The 20163-nt window shown below is 40.5% G+C and overlaps 2 protein-coding genes across 2 annotated transcripts; both read left to right on the forward strand.

The window, feature by feature from the left end:
- Window positions 1-1274: 1274 nt before the first annotated feature.
- minpp1a (multiple inositol-polyphosphate phosphatase 1a) lies at window positions 1275-7457 on the forward strand. Its single transcript, XM_084021333.1, has 5 exons — window positions 1275-1924; window positions 2002-2196; window positions 3505-3602; window positions 3968-4098; window positions 5918-7457. Exons 1-5 carry the CDS (start codon window positions 1339-1341, stop codon window positions 6300-6302), a joined length of 1395 nt encoding a protein of 464 aa, XP_083877459.1. The 5' UTR covers window positions 1275-1338; the 3' UTR covers window positions 6303-7457.
- Window positions 7458-8998: 1541 nt separating this feature from the next.
- LOC311021232 (bifunctional 3'-phosphoadenosine 5'-phosphosulfate synthase 2-like) lies at window positions 8999-19249 on the forward strand. Its single transcript, XM_084021685.1, has 12 exons — window positions 8999-9040; window positions 11551-11665; window positions 11748-11983; window positions 12116-12254; window positions 12422-12540; window positions 14983-15096; window positions 15615-15726; window positions 15825-16030; window positions 16139-16274; window positions 17444-17712; window positions 17805-18034; window positions 18258-19249. The coding sequence occupies exons 1-12, from the start codon at window positions 9014-9016 to the stop codon at window positions 18397-18399; spliced, it is 1845 nt and encodes a 614-aa protein (XP_083877811.1). The 5' UTR covers window positions 8999-9013; the 3' UTR covers window positions 18400-19249.
- Window positions 19250-20163: the final 914 nt, after the last annotated feature.

Genomic DNA, 20163 nt, shown 5'->3' on the forward strand with positions numbered 1-20163 from the left:
ATCGTGGTTGTTTTGCTGTTGTCCAAAGTGAAATCTAATCTCTGTTCTATCCCAGTTCCAACTATGGAGGTTCAAAATACGTCTTTACATATACAGTTTAACAATCCAGACATTACTTGAGAATGACTCATATAAATTTATTCAGATATTGGATTAGAACTCACCTTTATTATACAGAAAATGAATAACAAATGGCCAGATGATGACTAAAATACACAGCAGTAGGCAGCCAAGGTAATCTTACTGACTGATAAAAAGAAAGAGAGCAACAGCGGCGGAATGTATTTACTCAAGAACTGTATTTATTTGCAATTTGAATGTATAATACTTAACTTGAGTATTTTGGTTTTCTACTCCAGCCTATACATGTCAATTTCAGAGAAACAGCAAAACTGCAACAGCAAAAAAATCAAGAAATATCTAAAGAATGAATATAAATCTTTCGCAGAATTTAGGTTTAGTTCAGAACCTGTTAATCATCTCACAACCCCTCAGATTACTTTTGTGAGTAAGGCTACCTTCACCTCTACCAGCTACAACAGAAACATTCTGCTTCAGCTTGCATCAGCATTATCAATGTTGTATTTATAAAAATAATAAGATGATAAGACGCCTGAAGTAGAAGGAAGTTAAATACAGGACTTTTATTTTGTTTGACATTGTAGTATTGGTACTTTTGGGTCTGAGTACTTCTTCCACCACTGGAGGGCAATGACAAGAATGCCACGTGGCCCACAATAGACTAAAAAAAAAAAATAGAAAAAATATAATAATAATAATAATAACAAATCCAAGTTGTACGGGCCATTTATAACTGAAATGTAAAAATGTAAAACTACCAGTGGTCACATGTAGTCAAGATCTTCTGCTACTTTCTCTATACTCCACTGCATTTATTGGACCCCTTACATTGCAGATTACGATTGTTAATACAAAATATTTAAACAAATACATATTTGAAATGTGAAATTCACAAGCTATCCAGTACAGTACAAAAAGTACCAATTTTTACCAGCTGCACCATTTAAGTAATTACATGTTAATGACTCAATAATCATATAAATATAAATCTGAAATAGGCAATGCTGCATAATGAGTACTTTTTTTTATGAATGCATGTCTTTTCCTTGTAACGGTGTTTCAACACTTAGGTGTTATTTGTTTCCACCAGTGAGTAAAGTACAAGGGGTCATGTGATTGAAAGTGGTCAACGTCCAACACATGATTGGGCCAGTCTTTTAGGATTGGTTGGACAGTCCCACATGGACGACGTCACTCGGTTTGGGGTCTGGTACGTGGGGGTGCGCACCACACAAAAAAAAGCTACTTGGCTACATCATGCCGATCGTATTTTGGAAAATCATTGTTCATTTAATCTTCATAACTGGTTTTTGCTCCTGTTTTCGTAACGATGCGGATCCCGGGGAGAATCGAAACATACCCGCCATCGCCAAATACTTCAGCACGAAAGGGAGATACGAGGAAGTGAACCCTTATCTCATAGAGGACATACTTGCTGTGAACACATCTATCCTGCAGCCTCCATCCGCGCAATGTCGCCAAATTCATCTGACCGCCATTATAAGACACGGCACCAGGTATCCGACGGGCAAAAACGTCAAGAAGATGCAGAAGCTTTACGACATAGTCCAGCGCAATGCCTCGGGTGAAGAGAGCTGGCTGCGTGAGCTCCAGACCCAGTGGACGATGTGGTACACTGAGGACATGGACGGCCGACTCGTCCAGAAAGGCGTGGACGATCACAAACATCTGGCCATCAGGCTGTCAAAGCTGTTCCCCTCACTGATCTCAGAGGAGAAGCTCAGAGGTGGATTCATCAAATTCATAACCAGCTCAAAGCACAGGTGTGTCAACAGCACGCTGTCTTTCAAGGCAGGGCTGACAGAGCAGTGGGCTATTACAGGTAGGATCAGATCAAATATATGATGGTTGTATTTACATTCCCATATAGCCTACAAGCTGTTACCTTTTCCCACGCAGATAAGGAGTTTGACCACACGGTGAATGATGCGCTCATGAGGTTCTTTGACCAGTGCACCAGGTTTGTGCAGGAAGTTGATCAAAACCCATCCGCTCTGTCAGAGGTCGACAACTTCAAGCAGGGCCCGGAGATGAGGAGGGTGACGGAGAAGATTGCAGACCGTCTCAATGTCCCCTACAATAGCATCACAGCTGGTCAGTGGTCCAGAAAGTATTCATGTCCTTTGTGTACCAGATGTATGTACGTAAAGTATGAAAAGTAAAACGTTTTCTATATGTGAAAGAAAGATGCACCATGTGAGCACAATACAAAAGGAATAAAATAATAAGGAACTACATTTAGCCACAGGGCCACAATATTACATAATGCAGGAGCCAGTTAATACTGTGCTTCAGTGGTGCAATGTCCCAAACAAATTTACAATCATTCAAATTAACAAGTCAATAATAAAAATAACTGGCACACAGTGAAGCTTGGGATTTTGGTCATCCAGATTTGATGCTATATCATTACATATTTTATCGGATTATTACTTTTGCATTGATATGTGATTAGCATTTAGTGTTTAGGATTTACTGTAAATCAAAAGTAACTACAGTTGTCAAATACATGGACTAGAAGTAGAAAGTAGCATAAAATGAAGGCATACTAAAGTATAGGTATCTGAAACATGCACTCCATTACCACATTGAGTAAAAGTACATCTTAGCTATATTCCACTGCTGTGGATGGTCAGATGTGTGAGTGTGTTGTGATATTTTGCTCTTGAGTATGCTGTGTGCATATTACTTTAAATTAGTTACCTTTACTATCAAGTCCAACATTTCTTAAATGGAAGAAAACAACCTAATGTGGATGTCTTTACCCAAAAGAAAACAGCTACTCGTATGGCAAGTTATTTCTGTCCTGATCGAGCGTATTATACACAGTTGCTTATTTCTTTCTTATTTCTTCGAAAAAGGCCCATTTTAATCCACTTATTAGTCACATTTAATTTCCATTTTACTTTATTTTCCATAAATGTTCAATTATATGCTAGTCTGTCACATTTTTGGATGTTCAGCTGATCTGCTTTGCAAAGACTAAAATACTCACAAAATTACACAATCAATTAATGAATCAATTGATAGTGTCCTAATAGAAAACTGTCAGTATTCTCCCAATAATTACCTACTCAAATGCATCTAATGCCATTGTAAACACAACGTGTGCTGAACATCTCATTGGTCATACTTCACGGTATTTGGACAGTAGATGGAGCTGTTTCCTAATTTGAAAGCATTGAAGCGCCACTAGAGTGAGCTGTAGCCAATATTGACTTCATTTTTGGCATTAGAGAAGTGACACAGGCCTCAAACTGGTGCAGAAGCAAAACAATGCATACCACGGCGTTCAGGATAAAGCATATCACGTTCCAGTGCGTTGATTGTGTTTGTTTTAATGGCTGATGTTGTGTCTGATTCCACTACTTGATACCATTTTATGCAACCTTTCACCTGCAGATATGGCTGAAGCTGCATTTTATTTGTGCGCTTATGAGTTTGCCATCAAGACTGTGAACTCCCCCTGGTGTCAGCTTTTTGATGAGGTTGATGCACAGGTAAGAGCCTCAAATATTTCATGATTGTACATCATTGAATGTGTCAACCATGCAGGTAAGAATGCACCACAAAGGATGGAGGAGATGTTCTTATTCAGTAACCCGATGCGCTTGTTTAAAGCTAAATTACTCTTAATCATTTACCATAGTGGGTTTGAAAGTTACGTTTATTTATTTACTGTCTTTTTAAAGCAGTAATAATACTTTCTTTGCTTTGCCACAGTGTTCATGCATTTAGAAACTATCTGGCATTATTCATGTCACAAAGAGTGTTGTATGTCCCTGGCATAACAAAAGACAAAAAGATCACTATCTCTTCTTAGTCTTCACACGAAAAACCTCACATCTACTACCTGGTTCAACAGGTTATGGAGTACGCAAATGATTTGAAGCAGTTCTGGAAAAGAGCCTATGGTCATGATATCAACAGCAAGTCGAGCTGCATTCTCTTCCACGACTTGTTCAGTCGACTGAACAAAGCAGCCAGCGAGAACAAGTAAGTAAAAGTCAAATGTCCTCCTTCAGTACTTAAAAATGAAGGTTGCTGTAACTCCATATTTTTGTTAATACATCAAATGGTCAAAATGAAACCGGCCGGGCATCTCTCAATTCTGAACCTGCCTTTAGCTCTCGACCCCAACTACTAACTACAACTTGGTGTAAGCCTTGCTGCTCCAATGTAATGGTGATGACCAAAATGCACAACTCGAGGTTACAAAACCATAGTCAGCAACCAATGGGTGACGTCATGGTGATTTTGTCTATGGGCTCACTGATCTATCGTTAATACCTTTCGGACAGTGTTGAATGTCTTTGTAATACACGATATCAGGTAGTGGATACATAGACTGCTTGTTTGTAGGATAAATAAATTGTTGGTTTCTTTTTATGGGAATTGTTGACAATAAGAAAAATAAAGAACATCCCCTAATAGCCTTAACCTTTAAATCACGGCGTGGGCAGCCACTGAATCACTGTGTCACTAAAGCAAAACCCCACATATTCTCCGTTTCCAGTTTCTCCAAACATTTTCCCCAGTTGTGGCTGGGGTGTGTATTGTCTTTGAATGTCCGTTTGGCTCTTAGCAGGCAACGCTTCACGGATATCACTGATGCTCAGTAGTTGGGTACCAGACACTGATGTTCTGGGCGGTTTCAACATCCCATGCCAGTTTTAATGTCTCCAATTGGGATGCCTTCTATTTCACAACATTTTGCCTTGTTCAGTTACTTAAAGCAATACAGCAGTTTTTGTGCTTTTTTAAAGATGGTTCATGACCAGGTCAGGTTGTGTGTGATGCTGATTCCCAGGAAATTAAAATGGTTCACTTGCTCCACCTCAGCCCATTGGTTGTGCTGCAATTGAGCAGTAGGAAGTTGATGTCCTTTTCTATACGTTACGTTATCATACGCCAATGATGGTAGTGTCAATTTGCAATCTTGACAATGGAGTTCTTTCCATGTTGGGGTCACAGTCGTGGGTGGCTGCGGTGTTCAACACAAGAGCGGAGAAGGTGTGGCTGCCAGTCCAAACTGCCTGGGGTCTTTTTGTCAGGAAGTCCAATATCCAGTTGCAGAGTGTGGTACTCAAGCCCAAATTGCTCCGTTTGTTAGTCAGTTTCATGGGAAAGATTGTGTTAAAGGCTGAGCTGAAAACAAACAGCATTCTAATGTTGGTGTTGTTGTTTTTTATTTGATGGTTTGTTGTTTTTCCTCTGTTTTATATCATTGTAAATTGAATATCTTTGTTTTTTTTACTGTTCACTGGATAAAACAAGACACCATGGTTTTCTTTGGGCTGATCCCAGCTGACTTTGGGCCAAGGCAGGGTACATTTTATTTGCCTTTGAGTGACAAAAGCTAGCTCCAAATCAGCCCAATAGCAAAAATTGCAATTTCCAGGTTTAAGCCGTTAGAGGGCAGTTGCTATACACATTTATAACAAATCTTATAGCATTCCAATACGTAAATGTCCAGATTTGTTTAATCTATTCTTTATTCTACAAAATTCAGATCAGAAAAATCATTATTTTGTTCGACTAATAGTTCAAAACCCAAACATGTTTAGTTAACAATGATAAACCCACTCAACCGCCACTTCATCATCATGCCCTCTGGACGCAGGTACAGGTCCCTGGTATGCAGGAGGGCCCGCTATGGCAAAAGCATGGTGCCTGCAGCCATAGCAGCCCTCAACAAAAGGCCAAGATAAAATAACTCTACAACCCCACTCTGCCATATACTGTATCTGTCTACATGTTTATGTTTTATTCTGTGTTAGACCTAAAAACTGATGTTGTATATCCTGTATAACAGATCAGGGCAGCAGGTGACTGAAGCCGTGACAGTCCAGGTTGGACATGCAGAGACCCTCCTGCCACTGCTCGCCCTGCTGGGCTTCTTCAAGGACAGGGATGCCCTGACTTCCACCAACTACGCCACCCAGACCCAACGCTCCTTCCGCAGCAGCCACATGTTACCCTATGCAGCTAACTTACTCCTGGTGCTATATGACTGTGGGGGAGGCGACCTGAGACTGCAGCCGCTGCTCAATGAGAAGCCTGTGACTTTCCCTGATTTGACTGACCAGCAGGGTTCCATGCCGCTCTATCAGGACGTCAAAGAGCACTACAGGGAGCTGCTCCAGGGCTGTGACTTTGAGGCTGAGTGTCAGCTGTTCAAGAGTGCTGCTAAAGTGTAGACAGACAGGGACGATTCTGGAAAAGAGGGTATTACAGTAGCTTCATTATAGTTTATTTTCTAAAATAGAGTGATCTTGGTGGTCTTAATAGGAGCATGTAGGCCTGAATGCCTCTCCTATATTATCATGAACAAATCACTGTTTGGCCTGGCCTTTTTTCAAAATGAAGCAACAAGGAAGCTTTTTTTCCTCTCTCTCTTTGTCTTATGGCTAAGAAAAGACAGATTTGGAGTTTTCAAAGCTGGTACCACCCCCAGTATGAACAACTAGTACCATCAGAGTATTAATACCACTATGTTTTCATTCCAGGAATTTCAGAATTTATTTTTGCAGTGTGCACATTTTATATTGCTTCAATCAAAATCAGTTAGTATTGGTGGCATTTACTGCACTACGCAAGCTTTACAAGGGATGCACCAATCCAACTTTTTCAGTCTTGACACCGATAGCAATTGATGGGCCGATACTGAGTACCGATCCGATACCAGTGTTCAATTAATAAGCTATATGTCTCGCTGTATGGAATTGACTGGGATACATTTTTTTTTAATGTATCCGGCAACATCAGGCGTGACTTTAAACATTGCTTTCCTAACATTGTAAAATGAAATGTAATGAATAAATACCTTGATACAAATGTAGTGAATTGTTATTTGTTAAAATAATGGTACCAGATTGGCCTATTGTCACAGATACTCGATCCAGCTATTTGGGTTGTCAGACCTTTATCTGTAGCCGTGCATCTCTATGCCTTGCAACTTGTAAGGCGTAGACATCACCTTTCTAGTGAAATGTGTTTGGCAGGGGCAGATTTTGGCCATTTTGGTGCCTGCTGGATCCTCTGAAATGAATGATATTCTAGTTGAATTCAACTTAATTCTATGGACTATGCCATCAACAGCACATACTTTAACAAGCAGTCCCTGTCCTTATGTCCCTTATCCTGGTTGTATTCAGGTCATTATATGTTTTATTCATTTGTTTTGTTTTTTTCAAATTTTCCTTAACTATACAATTAACTGTACACGCTAGGTCTGAATTTAAATGTCTAATAAGTTGTTTTTCACGGTTGAATAGCAATCAACCTGCTCCATAGCTTTCCTTAAATACATTCCTGTAATATTATGGATAGTGTCTTTTACCATTAATGTTTTAATGAGGCTCCCTACAGGGTTTATAAGTAACTAAATGTGTAAACGGAATGTCAATCATGAATTATTTGTTTACAGGTCACAAGCCATTAAAAGGAACAACTTTTGGTTTTACAGATTCTCCAAAAGTCACATATTTACTATAAGAGTTCATACTGTTGTCTCGACGGATTACAACCGAACCCTTTTGGTAATAATTTCCATGGGTGTGGCAGCAAGCCCTGCATGAGATTTAGGCTAGAGAGGCTTATTTAGGCTTCCTTAACATTTATAAATACCAGTTGTGGAAGAAGTACTGCTCAGATCTTTATTGAAGTAAAAGTAGCAAGACCACACTGTAGAAGTGCCCTAAAAAGTAAAGGTAAAAGTCCTGCATTCAAAACTTTACTTTAACTTTACAGTATAAGCATTTAAATAGTTGTAAAGTTCAAAAGTAAAAACACTCAAAAAGTACATGTTAAGTAGAATGGCCCATTTCAAAACCGTATACATTATATGCTTGGATATAAAATGATTGATGCATTTATGTGTAAATACACTATTGTTTGCAGAGGGTGAAAGTGGAACCAGTTTTAACTAGTCTATATACTGCCAGGTGGTGTATTCATAACACAATCATAGCTTTTATCAAATGTCATGGAGTGAAAAATAAATTCAGTACTTATTTAGTACTTATTCAGTACTTATTTAGCAGTTTTTTTCTACCTGTAAAAGACAGTGACGTGGTTTGACTCACAAAGAGTCATTTGGATAATCAAGCGAATTCGCTGTCAAATTCAACCGGCTTGTCTCTTTAAAAGAACACTATGTAATAGCTACGTCTCATGTCCCCTTGCGTAATATTGGTTAACTAATAACACGAGTTATGGTTTAATGTGAATGAGTAAGTAACTTCGGTTGAATAACATTGCTAAACTGTAACCTAAACGCTCTGTTATTTTAGCCCCCCCGACAGAATTAAGCTAAACTAACAGTCCGCCTGCTAGTTAACGCTACAGCCAGGCAGTGATTCGAGGCTAACGCTAGCTAACGTTCGTGTTAACAGTTCCGCTTCAACAACCGAAGAGATTTTATTTTGATAACCCGAGCTGAGTGTGAAAATGTCTTTTGTGGCTGAAATAGTATGAGCGACAACTATTAACTGGCTCATCTGGTTGGAGATAGTGTTAGTGTAATTTAATATATCGGCTTCACAATAATGTAAGTGAATATGCCCAACCTCTGTTCCACTCCTGTCGGGTTACAGCGCTCGGCCCCATCATGTCGTTTTGCTTGAGTATTGGCTAGTTTACATCAAATTATGCAGATTTCTAGACGTCGGAGGAGGAGGAGGGCAGGAGGCTGGGCCAGCGGAATGCTACGTGTCTTGGAAGTCCTTTTAAACCCCCCTCGTCTTCTTCGATTTCCAAACCTTTTGGAGGTTACGACTCCTTCATCCAAGCTCTCTCTCTCTCTCTCTCTCTCTATCTCTCTCTCTCTCTCCCTCTCTCGGAGTGTGTGTGAAGCGGTCCGCCAACCGGTGTTCAGCAGTTCGTCGGCAGTGATAACGCACAGCGCGAAATGTCCGGCGTGAAAAAGCTTCGTACGGTAAGTAGATGCGGAGATAACGGGGTGAGGGAACCGAAGTGCAAGCTGTCAATTTATCAGCCCTGAAAATGTTTGTCAAAAAGTCCAGTCAAGTGCGCCCGAGATGTAAAACTCCTCCTAAGTAGTTATGGGTGTAAAATAACGGGGTAGACAAGTAACAGCTATCCGTTCTCTTGACGACACTTACCAAAAACAGAAAAATAATAGTAGTCTACATAGTTGTTGCCTGTTATTTGACTTTATTTTTCTTGGTGCCTCTGCATTGTAACTCAGGCGACGTCCAGGTGTGATGGTCAGCAGCCTCGCCGTGACTCTGAATAGGCCGGTTGTTGCAGTAACGTACCCGACGTATCAATTTGGCCCATTCATAACGCGGTGAGGAGGAGAAAGAGGCCACTGTGGAACGGCAGTCTGATGCTGCACAGGAATGCTGCTTACTTGGGAGATCATATGTGGAGAGTTGTTCTGAGAATTAGAATAACCAGAATGACCAATATGTGGAACTATCCTTAACTGTAAGCTCGAAAATGTCCATGTACAGTATTTGTCCCACAAAGCTGCATTTTTTTTGTGGGTAAATCCCTCCAAGTTAGCAGCATTTCAGACAAGGTGACTCTGATTTCAACCTGTAGCCCAGTTTGGTAACTGAAATGTCTGAGTCACTTTTCAAGCACTTTTGAGTATGTCAATGGGATATTTCAGGGTTTTAAACTGTTTATTGGACAACATGACTGCATTTTGATACATAAACATGTGCGTTTTTCATATTTTTAAGACTCTTCAATGGCTGATGAATTGATGATGAAAATGAATACTAGGTGTAGATGTGTTATCACTTTGACAAAATGGCCTTTCTATGTTTTCCATTATTGTACACATGCCTTCATTTGAGAAATTTCAGGCAACTATAAAATCACTTATCTTTTGTGATTTCCTGAGAAAGAGGATGTAAGCTGCAAGAGGAAAAGAGTTACATAATGTCTTCCAAACAACAACAAGAGTTTAAAGCATTTCCTACACAGGAATGCAGTTGAAAGTGATTTTTCAAAAGGACAACTTAAAAGGAAGGGGAAATGAAACAGGGGAAGAGATCAACATTTATTCAAATGAACATAGATTAATAATGTGAAGTGAAGCAATGGTTTTGGATAAAACATGTCTAAAGAGAGGGGTCTGTGAAGTCGTCAATTTGTTGTAAAGCTGGCAGTTTCCACACAACATCAACACCAAGAGGTGGCTCGGATCAACCTGGGCTCAATGGGCCTTATTCAGGGTTCTGTCTTTGTGCAGGTCTGGGAGGTCCTTCAGGTTACCTGCAACAATACCCTGCAGTACAACACATTGTAGCCTATCCATTAAAAAATCAAGCAGCAGGATATCAGGCCGAGATCAATGCCATGGACGTCACAACATATTTTCTGCTAAAATATGTGGCTTGATACAGTTAAAAGCAGTCAATATAAAAGTCTAAGACCCCCTCAAGGTGTGTCATTTGGAATGGCGAGGAGGTGGGAGGAAGAATGTATTCTGTTTGTCTTCAACTGTGGGTGTGTACGTGCACAAATTGTAGGCTTGTCCTTTGATTGTGAGATGACACTCATTATTAGAGCATGTAATGTGTTTTGCATTAAACAACTTAATAGCTGTGAGTAGGAGCACCTTGAAATGCTGCTTGAGGCACATTAAGGACAAATGATGACAGTATTATACATTCACATCCTTCCACGGTTTCAGTCATATTTGGAGTGGTTCCTATTTTTTTTTAGTACCAGCAATGCCCAGAATGGTTATCCATAAACCCAGCAAATTTATGGAGCATACAGTCTAACTTTATGTTGTGAACTTCCCCACATCCTTGATTGAAACACACCTTTATGTGCGACGTGTTAGGGTGATTGCTTTTTACAGTCACGGCTGTGTTTGTGTGTGAAAAGGGGGCTTTTTAAACGCTGATTGTATATTGGAGACTGAAACCTTGCCAGGGTGATTAGCAGGGTCTTGTATGTAATGTAACACTGGGTGGAGTCAGGGTTATTAGCATGGGAGATAGTGATTGAGAGGAGAAAGAGGAGGGTGGTGGTGAGTACGCAATAAGTGAAGCCATGGGATGGATGAAGGGAAAAGTGGGTGCAGAGGGTGAACGTGTGGGCACGAGCACTGCCACATCATCGCTGGGCTGCTGGAAGCACACTGGACACATTGTCCAGTCGGTCCTCTCCCTCCCTCCATGCCTCCCCCCCCTCTACCCCTCCCGTCTAGAAGTCAATACAGCCCCATTTGTCCACAGCTTGCTCCGTGTAGTCACTTTGAACACGTAAAACTGGTCATGCAATGCTGAAATGAATGAGCTTCAGTGTTATTAAGTTCCACGTCGCATTCAAATGGAGTCAGGCCAGGTGAGATGGCTTATTGCAACCAGCGTGCCAACTCCCTACATCAAGCTGTCATGAGTAAATCCTTCAGAACTACTTTTGTTTGCCTCCATCTGAGCATGTGTTCTTCTGTTGCAGGATCTCAACAGGTCGACCAATACGGTGTATCAGGCCCACCATGTCAGCAGGAGCAAGAGAGGGCAGGTCGTGGGCACCAGGGGAGGCTTCAGAGGCTGTACCATCTGGCTCACTGGTACATTTCTACAGTCGTGTATAGTATCCATCTTTTATCTGATAGGGACTATTTTAACAGTCTTGTTCATTTTTTTGTCTAGGTTTGTCAGGTGCTGGGAAGACAACTATCAGTTTTGCCCTGGAAGAGTTCCTCGTGTCCCACGCTATTCCTTGCTACTCACTGGACGGAGACAACATTCGCCAGGGGCTGAATAAGAATCTGGGCTTCTCTGCCGAAGACCGCGAGGAGAACATCCGTCGTATCGCTGAGGTGGCCAAACTGTTTGCCGACGCTGGGCTGGTGTGCGTCACCAGTTTCATCTCGCCTTTCGGCAAGGTAAGAAAACCTTTAAAGTCACGTATATTCTGCTAGCCAAAAAAAAAAAGATGTTTTATCCAAAATTTAAAAGTATCAGCAGTGTTGAATACATTTACTCAAATTTAATACATGTACTATTTTCTTCCGCAGGATCGCGATGAGGCGAGGAAGATCCACGCTAGTGCCGGGCTACCATTTTTCGAGGTGTTTATCCATGCTTCCCTTGAGGTGTGTGAGAGCAGGGACGTAAAAGGACTTTACAAGAAGGCTCGCGCTGGAGAGATCAAAGGTCTGCTCATATCGGAAATCTTTTACCATTGTTTTTTATGCCACCTCTCTATGAGTGATACGAGTAATCCCAAGCCCTAGTTCCCTCTTACCTTATTCAAGTAAAAATGTGTGAGTGTGCATGCTGATTGGGGTTTTCGATGAGATTCCTTTTTTATGGTTTCACAGGTTTCACTGGGATTGACTCAGATTATGAGCGTCCGGAAGCGCCAGATCTTGTGCTGAAAACCGGAGAGCTCTCGGTGAACGAGTGCCTCCACCAGGTGCTGGAGCTGCTCAGGGAGCAGGTGGGTGTAACACGACCCGCTGTACTATACATATTATATATGAATTGTATCTCGCACCGGCCTTCATCAGTATCACTTCATTTACATTTTCTGTAACGGCAGATATATTTCCTGTGTACAAGACAAATGTTAAAGCACAAAGGTTTCAACTGAGTGGCGTGACCAAGAGAGAGAAGAATATATGTACATATATTAATACCTGTTAGGCTCTCAACACACAGAATATATCCCTATTAAAACATAGCTTATCAAAAGGCAGGTTTAAGTGCCCTAAAAGCAAACAATGAACACATAGAAGACGGTTCCATATTTCCAGCTATGAAGATGTTCCCACGAGAAGGGAGGGGTTCGTAACAACCAGAGAGTGGCAGAGAACATCGTGGCTACAGATGTGAATAGAAAATAAGGTATTCTCTTGTGCTCTTAGCCATTTTTTTGCCACCCGAGGATCATTTTTAACTAGAAAACGCATTTTCCTGCTGAAAAGCTGATGCTATACATTGCAGGCGTGATTATGCAAGGAGAAAAAAACATACAGAAGAAATCACTATAATAAAGATGCGAAGAACAATAATGGGAAATGCCTCAAAGCGTTCCCACTAATGAACATGCAAAGGAATACCAGTTCACATTACAGTGTTTTATGTTGATGTGCCATGAATGTGCCAATTGTTTACACTTCACCAAAGCCAAACTGGAAAGACAAGTGCAACCATGACCCGAGACTTTAATGGAGACAAAGAAAAAGCTTCCGCTGCCAGGCTTTTAAGCTTTGGTAAAGGTAAAGCTGCTGATAAAGTTGATGAATCAACATCATACTGAGTTATGACTCAGTCACTGAAGCAGAGGTGACTTTTAAATTAAAAAACAATGCCGTATCAACATAACCAATCAGATTTTCTTCAGTTAGCCTCATGTTCTTTGTGGCTGAGTAAACAGGAATGTAGTTCCAGTTATGTAGAGGTCTCTCTCAGTAACCGGATCCTGTCATGAGTATAAACATACTGTATACTGCTGTACTTAAAAATATCTAGCATATGTGGAGAGATTCAAGCACATAAACAAACAGATTTGGGACTGTGGTTGTAGCCAAATCAGTCAGGAGGTCAGCCGATGAAACATAGTTGGCAGTTGAATTACTTATTTTTATAACATATTAACAAAGGAAGACAAGTGTGAGGAGCAACGTGAACAACAGCATATTTTCACACATCCAACCCCTGGCAAAGAGTATACTTTGAGGATGTTCATTCTACTTAATAGCATAACAACAAAAATCACAGATCTGGCACAAACCTATTTTTGGTTTAACAGCAGCTGCACATTTTGGCTCAGTCAAACATAGCTCAAATAAATCAAGTTGAGGAAAACATTTTTGAATCACTCAAGTTGAGGAAAAATCATCATCTTAAAAAAACAATCACTAGTAGTTTGTTGCTCCTCATATGAAGGCCTGAATTCTTCAAGGCATGATCTGCACTCATGAAAAACAATATACAGTATATTCTCCATCAAGCTGGTTCCACTTTTTTCTTTAAATTTTCCACCTTAAATGTTCAGATCGGATTAAGATCCGGCCTGTTTGCTGGCCATGTTGTTGCTTTAACTCTCTTTGCTCTGTGGCGACATGTATTGTCATCCTTAAAAACGACATTCCTCATCACCAAACCTATTTTCTATCGATGGAATGAGAAAAGTGTCCAAAATGTCAATGTACACCTGTGCATTGACTGTTGAGGTAATGATTGCCATCTCCTATGGTCCTTTATCTGACATGCAGGGAATCGTAAATGGAGAAATGCACTTGTTTCTTCAGGCAGTTATAATTGTATGTTTCATTGGAACGGCACCAGCATCATCGCCTCGGCCAATGCAGTTTTGTGATTCATCACTGAAATATCACTCTCATCCAATCGAGGTCTACCTGTTTGCTTTCCTTTCTTAACCTTATAATAACCATTTTGTTTTTACTTAGACACAGCTGACTGGGAACGACCAACATTTCCTTCTTGAAGGAGTTTGCTAATCCTTTCCATTATTTCAATTGGAATACCTCTTTTTGGAGCTATATGTTTACCTTCAATAAGCCATATCCAACAGCTCGTGTAGGTCTCCCTTTTAACTGCAGACTAATTTGCATATTCAGACCTATGCTGGTCTGAATATTTATAACAATAATCGTAACATGAGCTGATATTTTTAACATACATGATAGTTAAAGTATTATTTTGGAGTTTTGAACAGCTGGTTGGACAAAAAATAAAGCAATCTGAAGATGTCCCTTTGGGCTCTGGGAAATAGTGATGGCCAAGTTGAACCTTTTTACCATTTGGTACAACAATGATTAATTGTTGAAATGAATCATCGGATTAATGGGTGATGAAAATAATCATTAATTGCAGCCCTAAAATATTAACTTTCCCCTTTTCTTCTTGCATATAGAATATTGTACCCGGCGAGATCATGGAGGAGGTGAATGAACTCTTTGTGACGGAGAACAAGCTGAACCTCGCTGTGGCTGATGCAAACACGCTTCCCACCATCAGCATCACCAAGGTAACCCACCGCTCCAGCACACAGGCTTCTTTTTTTAATCAAACAGCAAATGGACAGGAGGTCAATACCGGACAAGGCAGAGAGCTGCTCACGATGAGCCCATAAACATTCCCCACTGTTTAGACGCTGTGTAATAATGGTCTATATAACTTCTCTGGGTACTAATGAAGACATAAAAGGCTACCAGGAGTACAGCAGTGTGGAATTAACAATATCATACAAGTACTTTCAAGTGAACAGTCTTTCTAATTGTATCTTCTCATTGATTTCTAGTCAATGATTATTCCAAAACATAATAATGTTATCTCAGACCATTGTGTTATGGCTTAGTGAGGAGGTTAATGTATTTATCATAAAATAAGTCAGCAGCAATGACCTTACCTAACCTTTTACCGTCCAGCATTCTTACTTATTCTTCTTACTTACTTAATTCATTGATTCTTTAATTCCCAGTGCAGCGAAATGCATAAATTGAATGTATTTCATGCTGCTTATAATGATTTATTCTTTGTCCACAGTTGGATTTACAGTGGGTGCAGGTCTTGTCAGAAGGTTGGGCTAGCCCTCTCAAGGGCTTCATGAGAGAGAGGGAGTTCCTCCAGGTCTTACACTTTGCCAACCTGTTGGACGGTAAGAGAGAGTTGCATATACTGTGGAGACGACACTTCTAAAATAATATTATCTTTGGTCCACTGGTTGACATATCACTGCATTCTCTTCCGTCTCAGGTGGGACCATCAACTTGTCTGTTCCCATCGTTCTGCCTGTTAGCCTCGAGACCAAGCGGGAGCTGGACGGCTGTGCGGCTGTAGCTCTGGAGTACCAGGGTTCACGCGTGGCTATTCTCAGGAACCCAGAGTTCTTCCCACACCGCAAGGAGGAACGCTGTGCCAGACAGTGGGGAACCACTTGTCCACAGCACCCTTACATTAAGGTGACAAGGCAATATTTGAGTTCAAAGGGAATCATTTTGCCTGAAAATTCATACTACAGTTGAATATTTGAGTCCAAAGAATAATCCTCTGTGTATCACCTTGTGCAGATGGTTATGGAGGGAGGCGATTGGCTGGTAGGCGGTGACCTGGAGGTGCTGGAGCGGATCAAATGGAACGATGGACTTGACCAGTACCGCCTTACTCCACAGGAGCTCATGCGGAAGTTCAAAGAAATGAAAGCAGGTTAGAGCATCTGAATCACATAAACTAGAAAACTACAGTAACGATCGGGGAGCACACAGTGGCATAAAATGTGTTGAAAGAAGCTACCGATGTGACACGTGATGCTAGTCCATGAATAAAATATCCACCGCAGCTGGTGGAAGAGTGAATAGACATAAACATGAATTTAGCAGTGCACCGTTTGTCTTTCAGAAGAAGTTGACAAAAGGACCTGATGAAAAAAATAAAATGGTAAATTCAAAGCTGCATGGTGATGTTTGTGATCTGTGTTCAGTGATCAATGGCGACACACAGTATCTTTCTGAAAAGTAAAGAGCAATGAAATGTGACCACCCGTCTTACTCTCACTTTGATGTGAATGCTGTGTTCAGGTTTGTTTATTTATCTGCACCACAGTACAGTACGCATTAATTAATATTTCTTTTTCAGTATTCTTCGCTGCTCTTTGGTCACACCCTGTGTTGTGTTACTGATACAAGCATGTTGTGATGTGCATTTAACAGATTAGGTTGGCAATATTCTATGTTTTGTTCTTGTTAAAATCCCTATGAAAACCAAAACCAACGATCAAGAACTATACCTTTTGAAACAATTCAGAAATATGTACTATCATTGTTTAAAATAAGCCCAAAAAGCGGGGACTATAGTTAGTGGCTATTAGTCAAAAAGTAGGATTTAGTGTGATTGATGGGGATTATTTTCTGTTGCAGATTTGTTGTTATTGAGGATCGAAGCAAAATAAACAACTCTCTCATGTTTGTGGTAATGATGTCAGCCAGTGCAAAAGTAATCATTTTTTTTAAACTTTCTGGAAAACAATGGCACTCTATGATAAAGAAGAAGAAGCTTTATTAGGCTTTGTTAGGTTACACAGATAATAATTGTTGGAAAAAAAGTGAGGGCAAATTGTTGGTTTTGGTCTTTTATTGACCAAAACCTTGGTCTCTATATAAAAATATAGAATATCAGACGTATCCTTTAACAAAAACCACAAGCCACTTTTTATGAATAGAAAGGTGTGAAAGGTATTATGAGCAGATTTACTACGACAGTTAAATTGCACAATATTCTTCACATAGCTTGGACTACACAGATCATGAAGCTCAACAGCTCCGTTGTACTGTAATGCTGCTGTTATGTAAATTATATTGTATGTTGTCCTCCTTTAGATGCAGTATTCGCGTTCCAGCTGCGTAACCCAGTCCACAATGGCCACGCCCTGCTGATGCAGGACACCAAGCGGCGTCTGCTGGAGCGAGGCTACAAGAATCCAGTCCTCCTGCTGCACCCACTCGGCGGCTGGACCAAAGATGACGATGTGCCTCTGGACTGGAGGATGAAGCAGCATGCTGCCGTCCTGGAAGAGGGCATCCTGGACCCAGCCAGCACCATTGTTGCCATCTTCCCTTCACCTATGATGTACGCTGGACCCACAGAGGTGAGGAGTACTGGTGACTTATTGTTGAGTGGTGACTATCAGATTATACATGATTGCTTATTAACCTGCATGTGTTCCAAATGTCTCATCAGGTTCAATGGCACTGTCGAGCCAGAATGATCGCCGGAGCAAACTTCTACATTGTTGGCCGGGACCCTGCAGGCATGCCTCACCCGGAGACTAAGCAGGACCTGTATGAGCCCACCCATGGAGGCAAGGTGCTCACCATGGCCCCAGGCCTCACTTCTGTGGAGATCATCCCCTTCAGGGTCGCTGCCTACAACAAGACTAAGAAGGCCATGGACTTTTACGACACAGAGAGGTGAGTGACTCTTCTTGTATGTCCTGTTTATTTTTGTCTGAAATCTACCCACGTTGTTCTCCTGGTGTGAACTTAAGTGTGAGAAAACTGTAATAAAAGATAAAGTGCAGTAGATAATAAACTCATATGATTTTGATATATTATAATAATCCACAATACTTCAAATAACCTGTCCGACCCACTCTCTCCATACCTTTGCGTTCCCCTTTCTTCACTCTTTCAGACATGCTGAGTTTGAATTCATCTCTGGAACCAAGATGAGGAACATGGCTCGGTGTGGAGACAACCCTCCGGATGGTTTCATGGCCCCCAAGGCCTGGAAGGTGTTGGTCGAGTACTACACGTCTCTGCAGAAGGACAAGTAATCGACACAGCGCTCAGTTCACCATCGAAAAGCATCGGTTCTTGAAGGGCGATAAATATACACCCTCCCCTCCAGGAGTATCTTAGATAGATTCTTGTTTTATCTTTTACAAAAAATACTTATTTAGATGGCAGGGGTGGGTGTTTTGTACAAGTCTTCACCAAATCAAAATGACTCGCAGTCAAAGCATTACATTTTTATATTTCTATAAAACTATGTGATTTATAAATCCATTCTATGTTTATATGAATATTAACTTAAGATATGTATTTTAATAAATTAAAGGTAACAAGATTGTATTATTATTATTATTATTTAGGAGCACATCCCAAGACAGGGAAATCATTTTTGATATTTACATGTAATATCAAAGGGATGTATGACAAACAAAATCACTTTTTACAGCATTTTATGGCAATTATATCACTGTCTGTCGAGTCATGTATGAGCTGAATGAAAGTTAGCCGTATCACTACCTACAGTGCCTATTTGTATTACATGTGCCTATGGATGTTAATTAACTCCTCCTGTTAATGTTTTTCATATTTTTATGAAATGCAATATAGTTGTTTTTTTTAATAATGTGAAAGTGCCTTTCTCTCAAATGTTAACATTATAAAACAGAAATTGTTTGAATCCTTTCTCTCTGGCATATGCCTGAAATATCCCTGAGATTTGTGTGATTTTATCGAGCGGGCATGTGCATTCATGAAATAAATACCTGTCATTTTAGGAAGACAAATGCAGTAATAAAGAAGTTTATTTGTTACAATATGATAACGATATGAATCAATGAAGACTGACTAATACTGTGAAATTGTGTAATGTACCCTGAACAAGAAGCCTTTAAATTGAACGGTTTGTTTTGTTTTTTTTATTATTATTTCTGTGATACTTCAGTCCTGATTCGCCATGCGGTTATGCAACACACACTAGACTAACTTTTATCTGTATAAGGTGCACACTTATCAACTGAAGGTTAAAGGTTGAAGTCGACTGAGCAGTGTGGCATTGTGGGGCTGCAAAGCCAAAAGTGCAGGGCTGCCATCTGCTGGCGAGAAGTAGGAGAGATAATACATTCAAATAACAGAGGGTGGAAATACATGTAATGGGGCAAAGTCACTGTTTGTTGCTCTGATAGGAGGTGGGCTTGATAACTACACTTATCAATGATAATTATCTCAATGACACCAAAGCCAAATATAGTCTGCATTTCGACCTGTTGTCTAAAAACAACTGCCTTTTTATCTCTCTGGTAAAGGGTGAAATGGACAAGCAGCAGCCACGGTCAACAGTGGAGATGTTCATTAAAAAAAGGTCTAATACCTTGTGCATATTTGTTTGAAGTGTGAAACACCGGTTTGGCTCCAGATTGGCTTTGCCAGACAGATCTTTTATAACAGATTAAGGAGATCTTGAGACGCTTTCAAATTATACTTAAGAGATGGTAGAGTGAACTTGAAGGACTGATTAATTTTGCCAGTCATTAAGCTGTACGGGCTTACATTGCTCCGAGATGAATGCTCTTCTGTGAGGAGAACCAGTATCCCCTGTAAGAAGCAGATTCCTAATTAGCCTCACATGGGATCAGATCATTTAATCTGCGATGTACCAGGTAACCCCATTTAAATCTGCTGAACTGCACCCTCAGTACTTTATAAAATCTGCAACTACTGTACATCCATCCATGTCTTGTCACTGGGAAAGGACCAGGCCAGCTACTGGTGTACATCTCTTTTGACCTACAGGCCTAATATTTCAGAAT

This window comes from Eutrigla gurnardus (genome assembly GCF_963514095.1).
Source record: "Eutrigla gurnardus genome assembly, chromosome: 11".
Classification (NCBI taxonomy): domain Eukaryota; kingdom Metazoa; phylum Chordata; class Actinopteri; order Perciformes; family Triglidae; genus Eutrigla; species Eutrigla gurnardus.

Bases quoted from the DNA above. Each gene is read 5' to 3' on its own strand.
- minpp1a (XM_084021333.1), top strand. From the start codon at position 1,339: ATGCCGATCGTATTTTGGAAAATCATTGTTCATTTAATCTTCATAACT. The intron at 3,603-3,967 runs GTAAGAGCCTCA...CTGGTTCAACAG, and splicing joins TTGATGAGGTTGATGCACAG to GTTATGGAGTACGCAAATGA. The intron at 4,099-5,917 runs GTAAGTAAAAGT...CCTGTATAACAG, and splicing joins AAAGCAGCCAGCGAGAACAA to ATCAGGGCAGCAGGTGACTG.
- LOC311021232 (XM_084021685.1), top strand. From the start codon at position 9,014: ATGTCCGGCGTGAAAAAGCTTCGTACG. The intron at 11,984-12,115 runs GTAAGAAAACCT...TTTCTTCCGCAG, and splicing joins TCATCTCGCCTTTCGGCAAG to GATCGCGATGAGGCGAGGAA. The intron at 15,097-15,614 runs GTAACCCACCGC...CTTTGTCCACAG, and splicing joins CCACCATCAGCATCACCAAG to TTGGATTTACAGTGGGTGCA.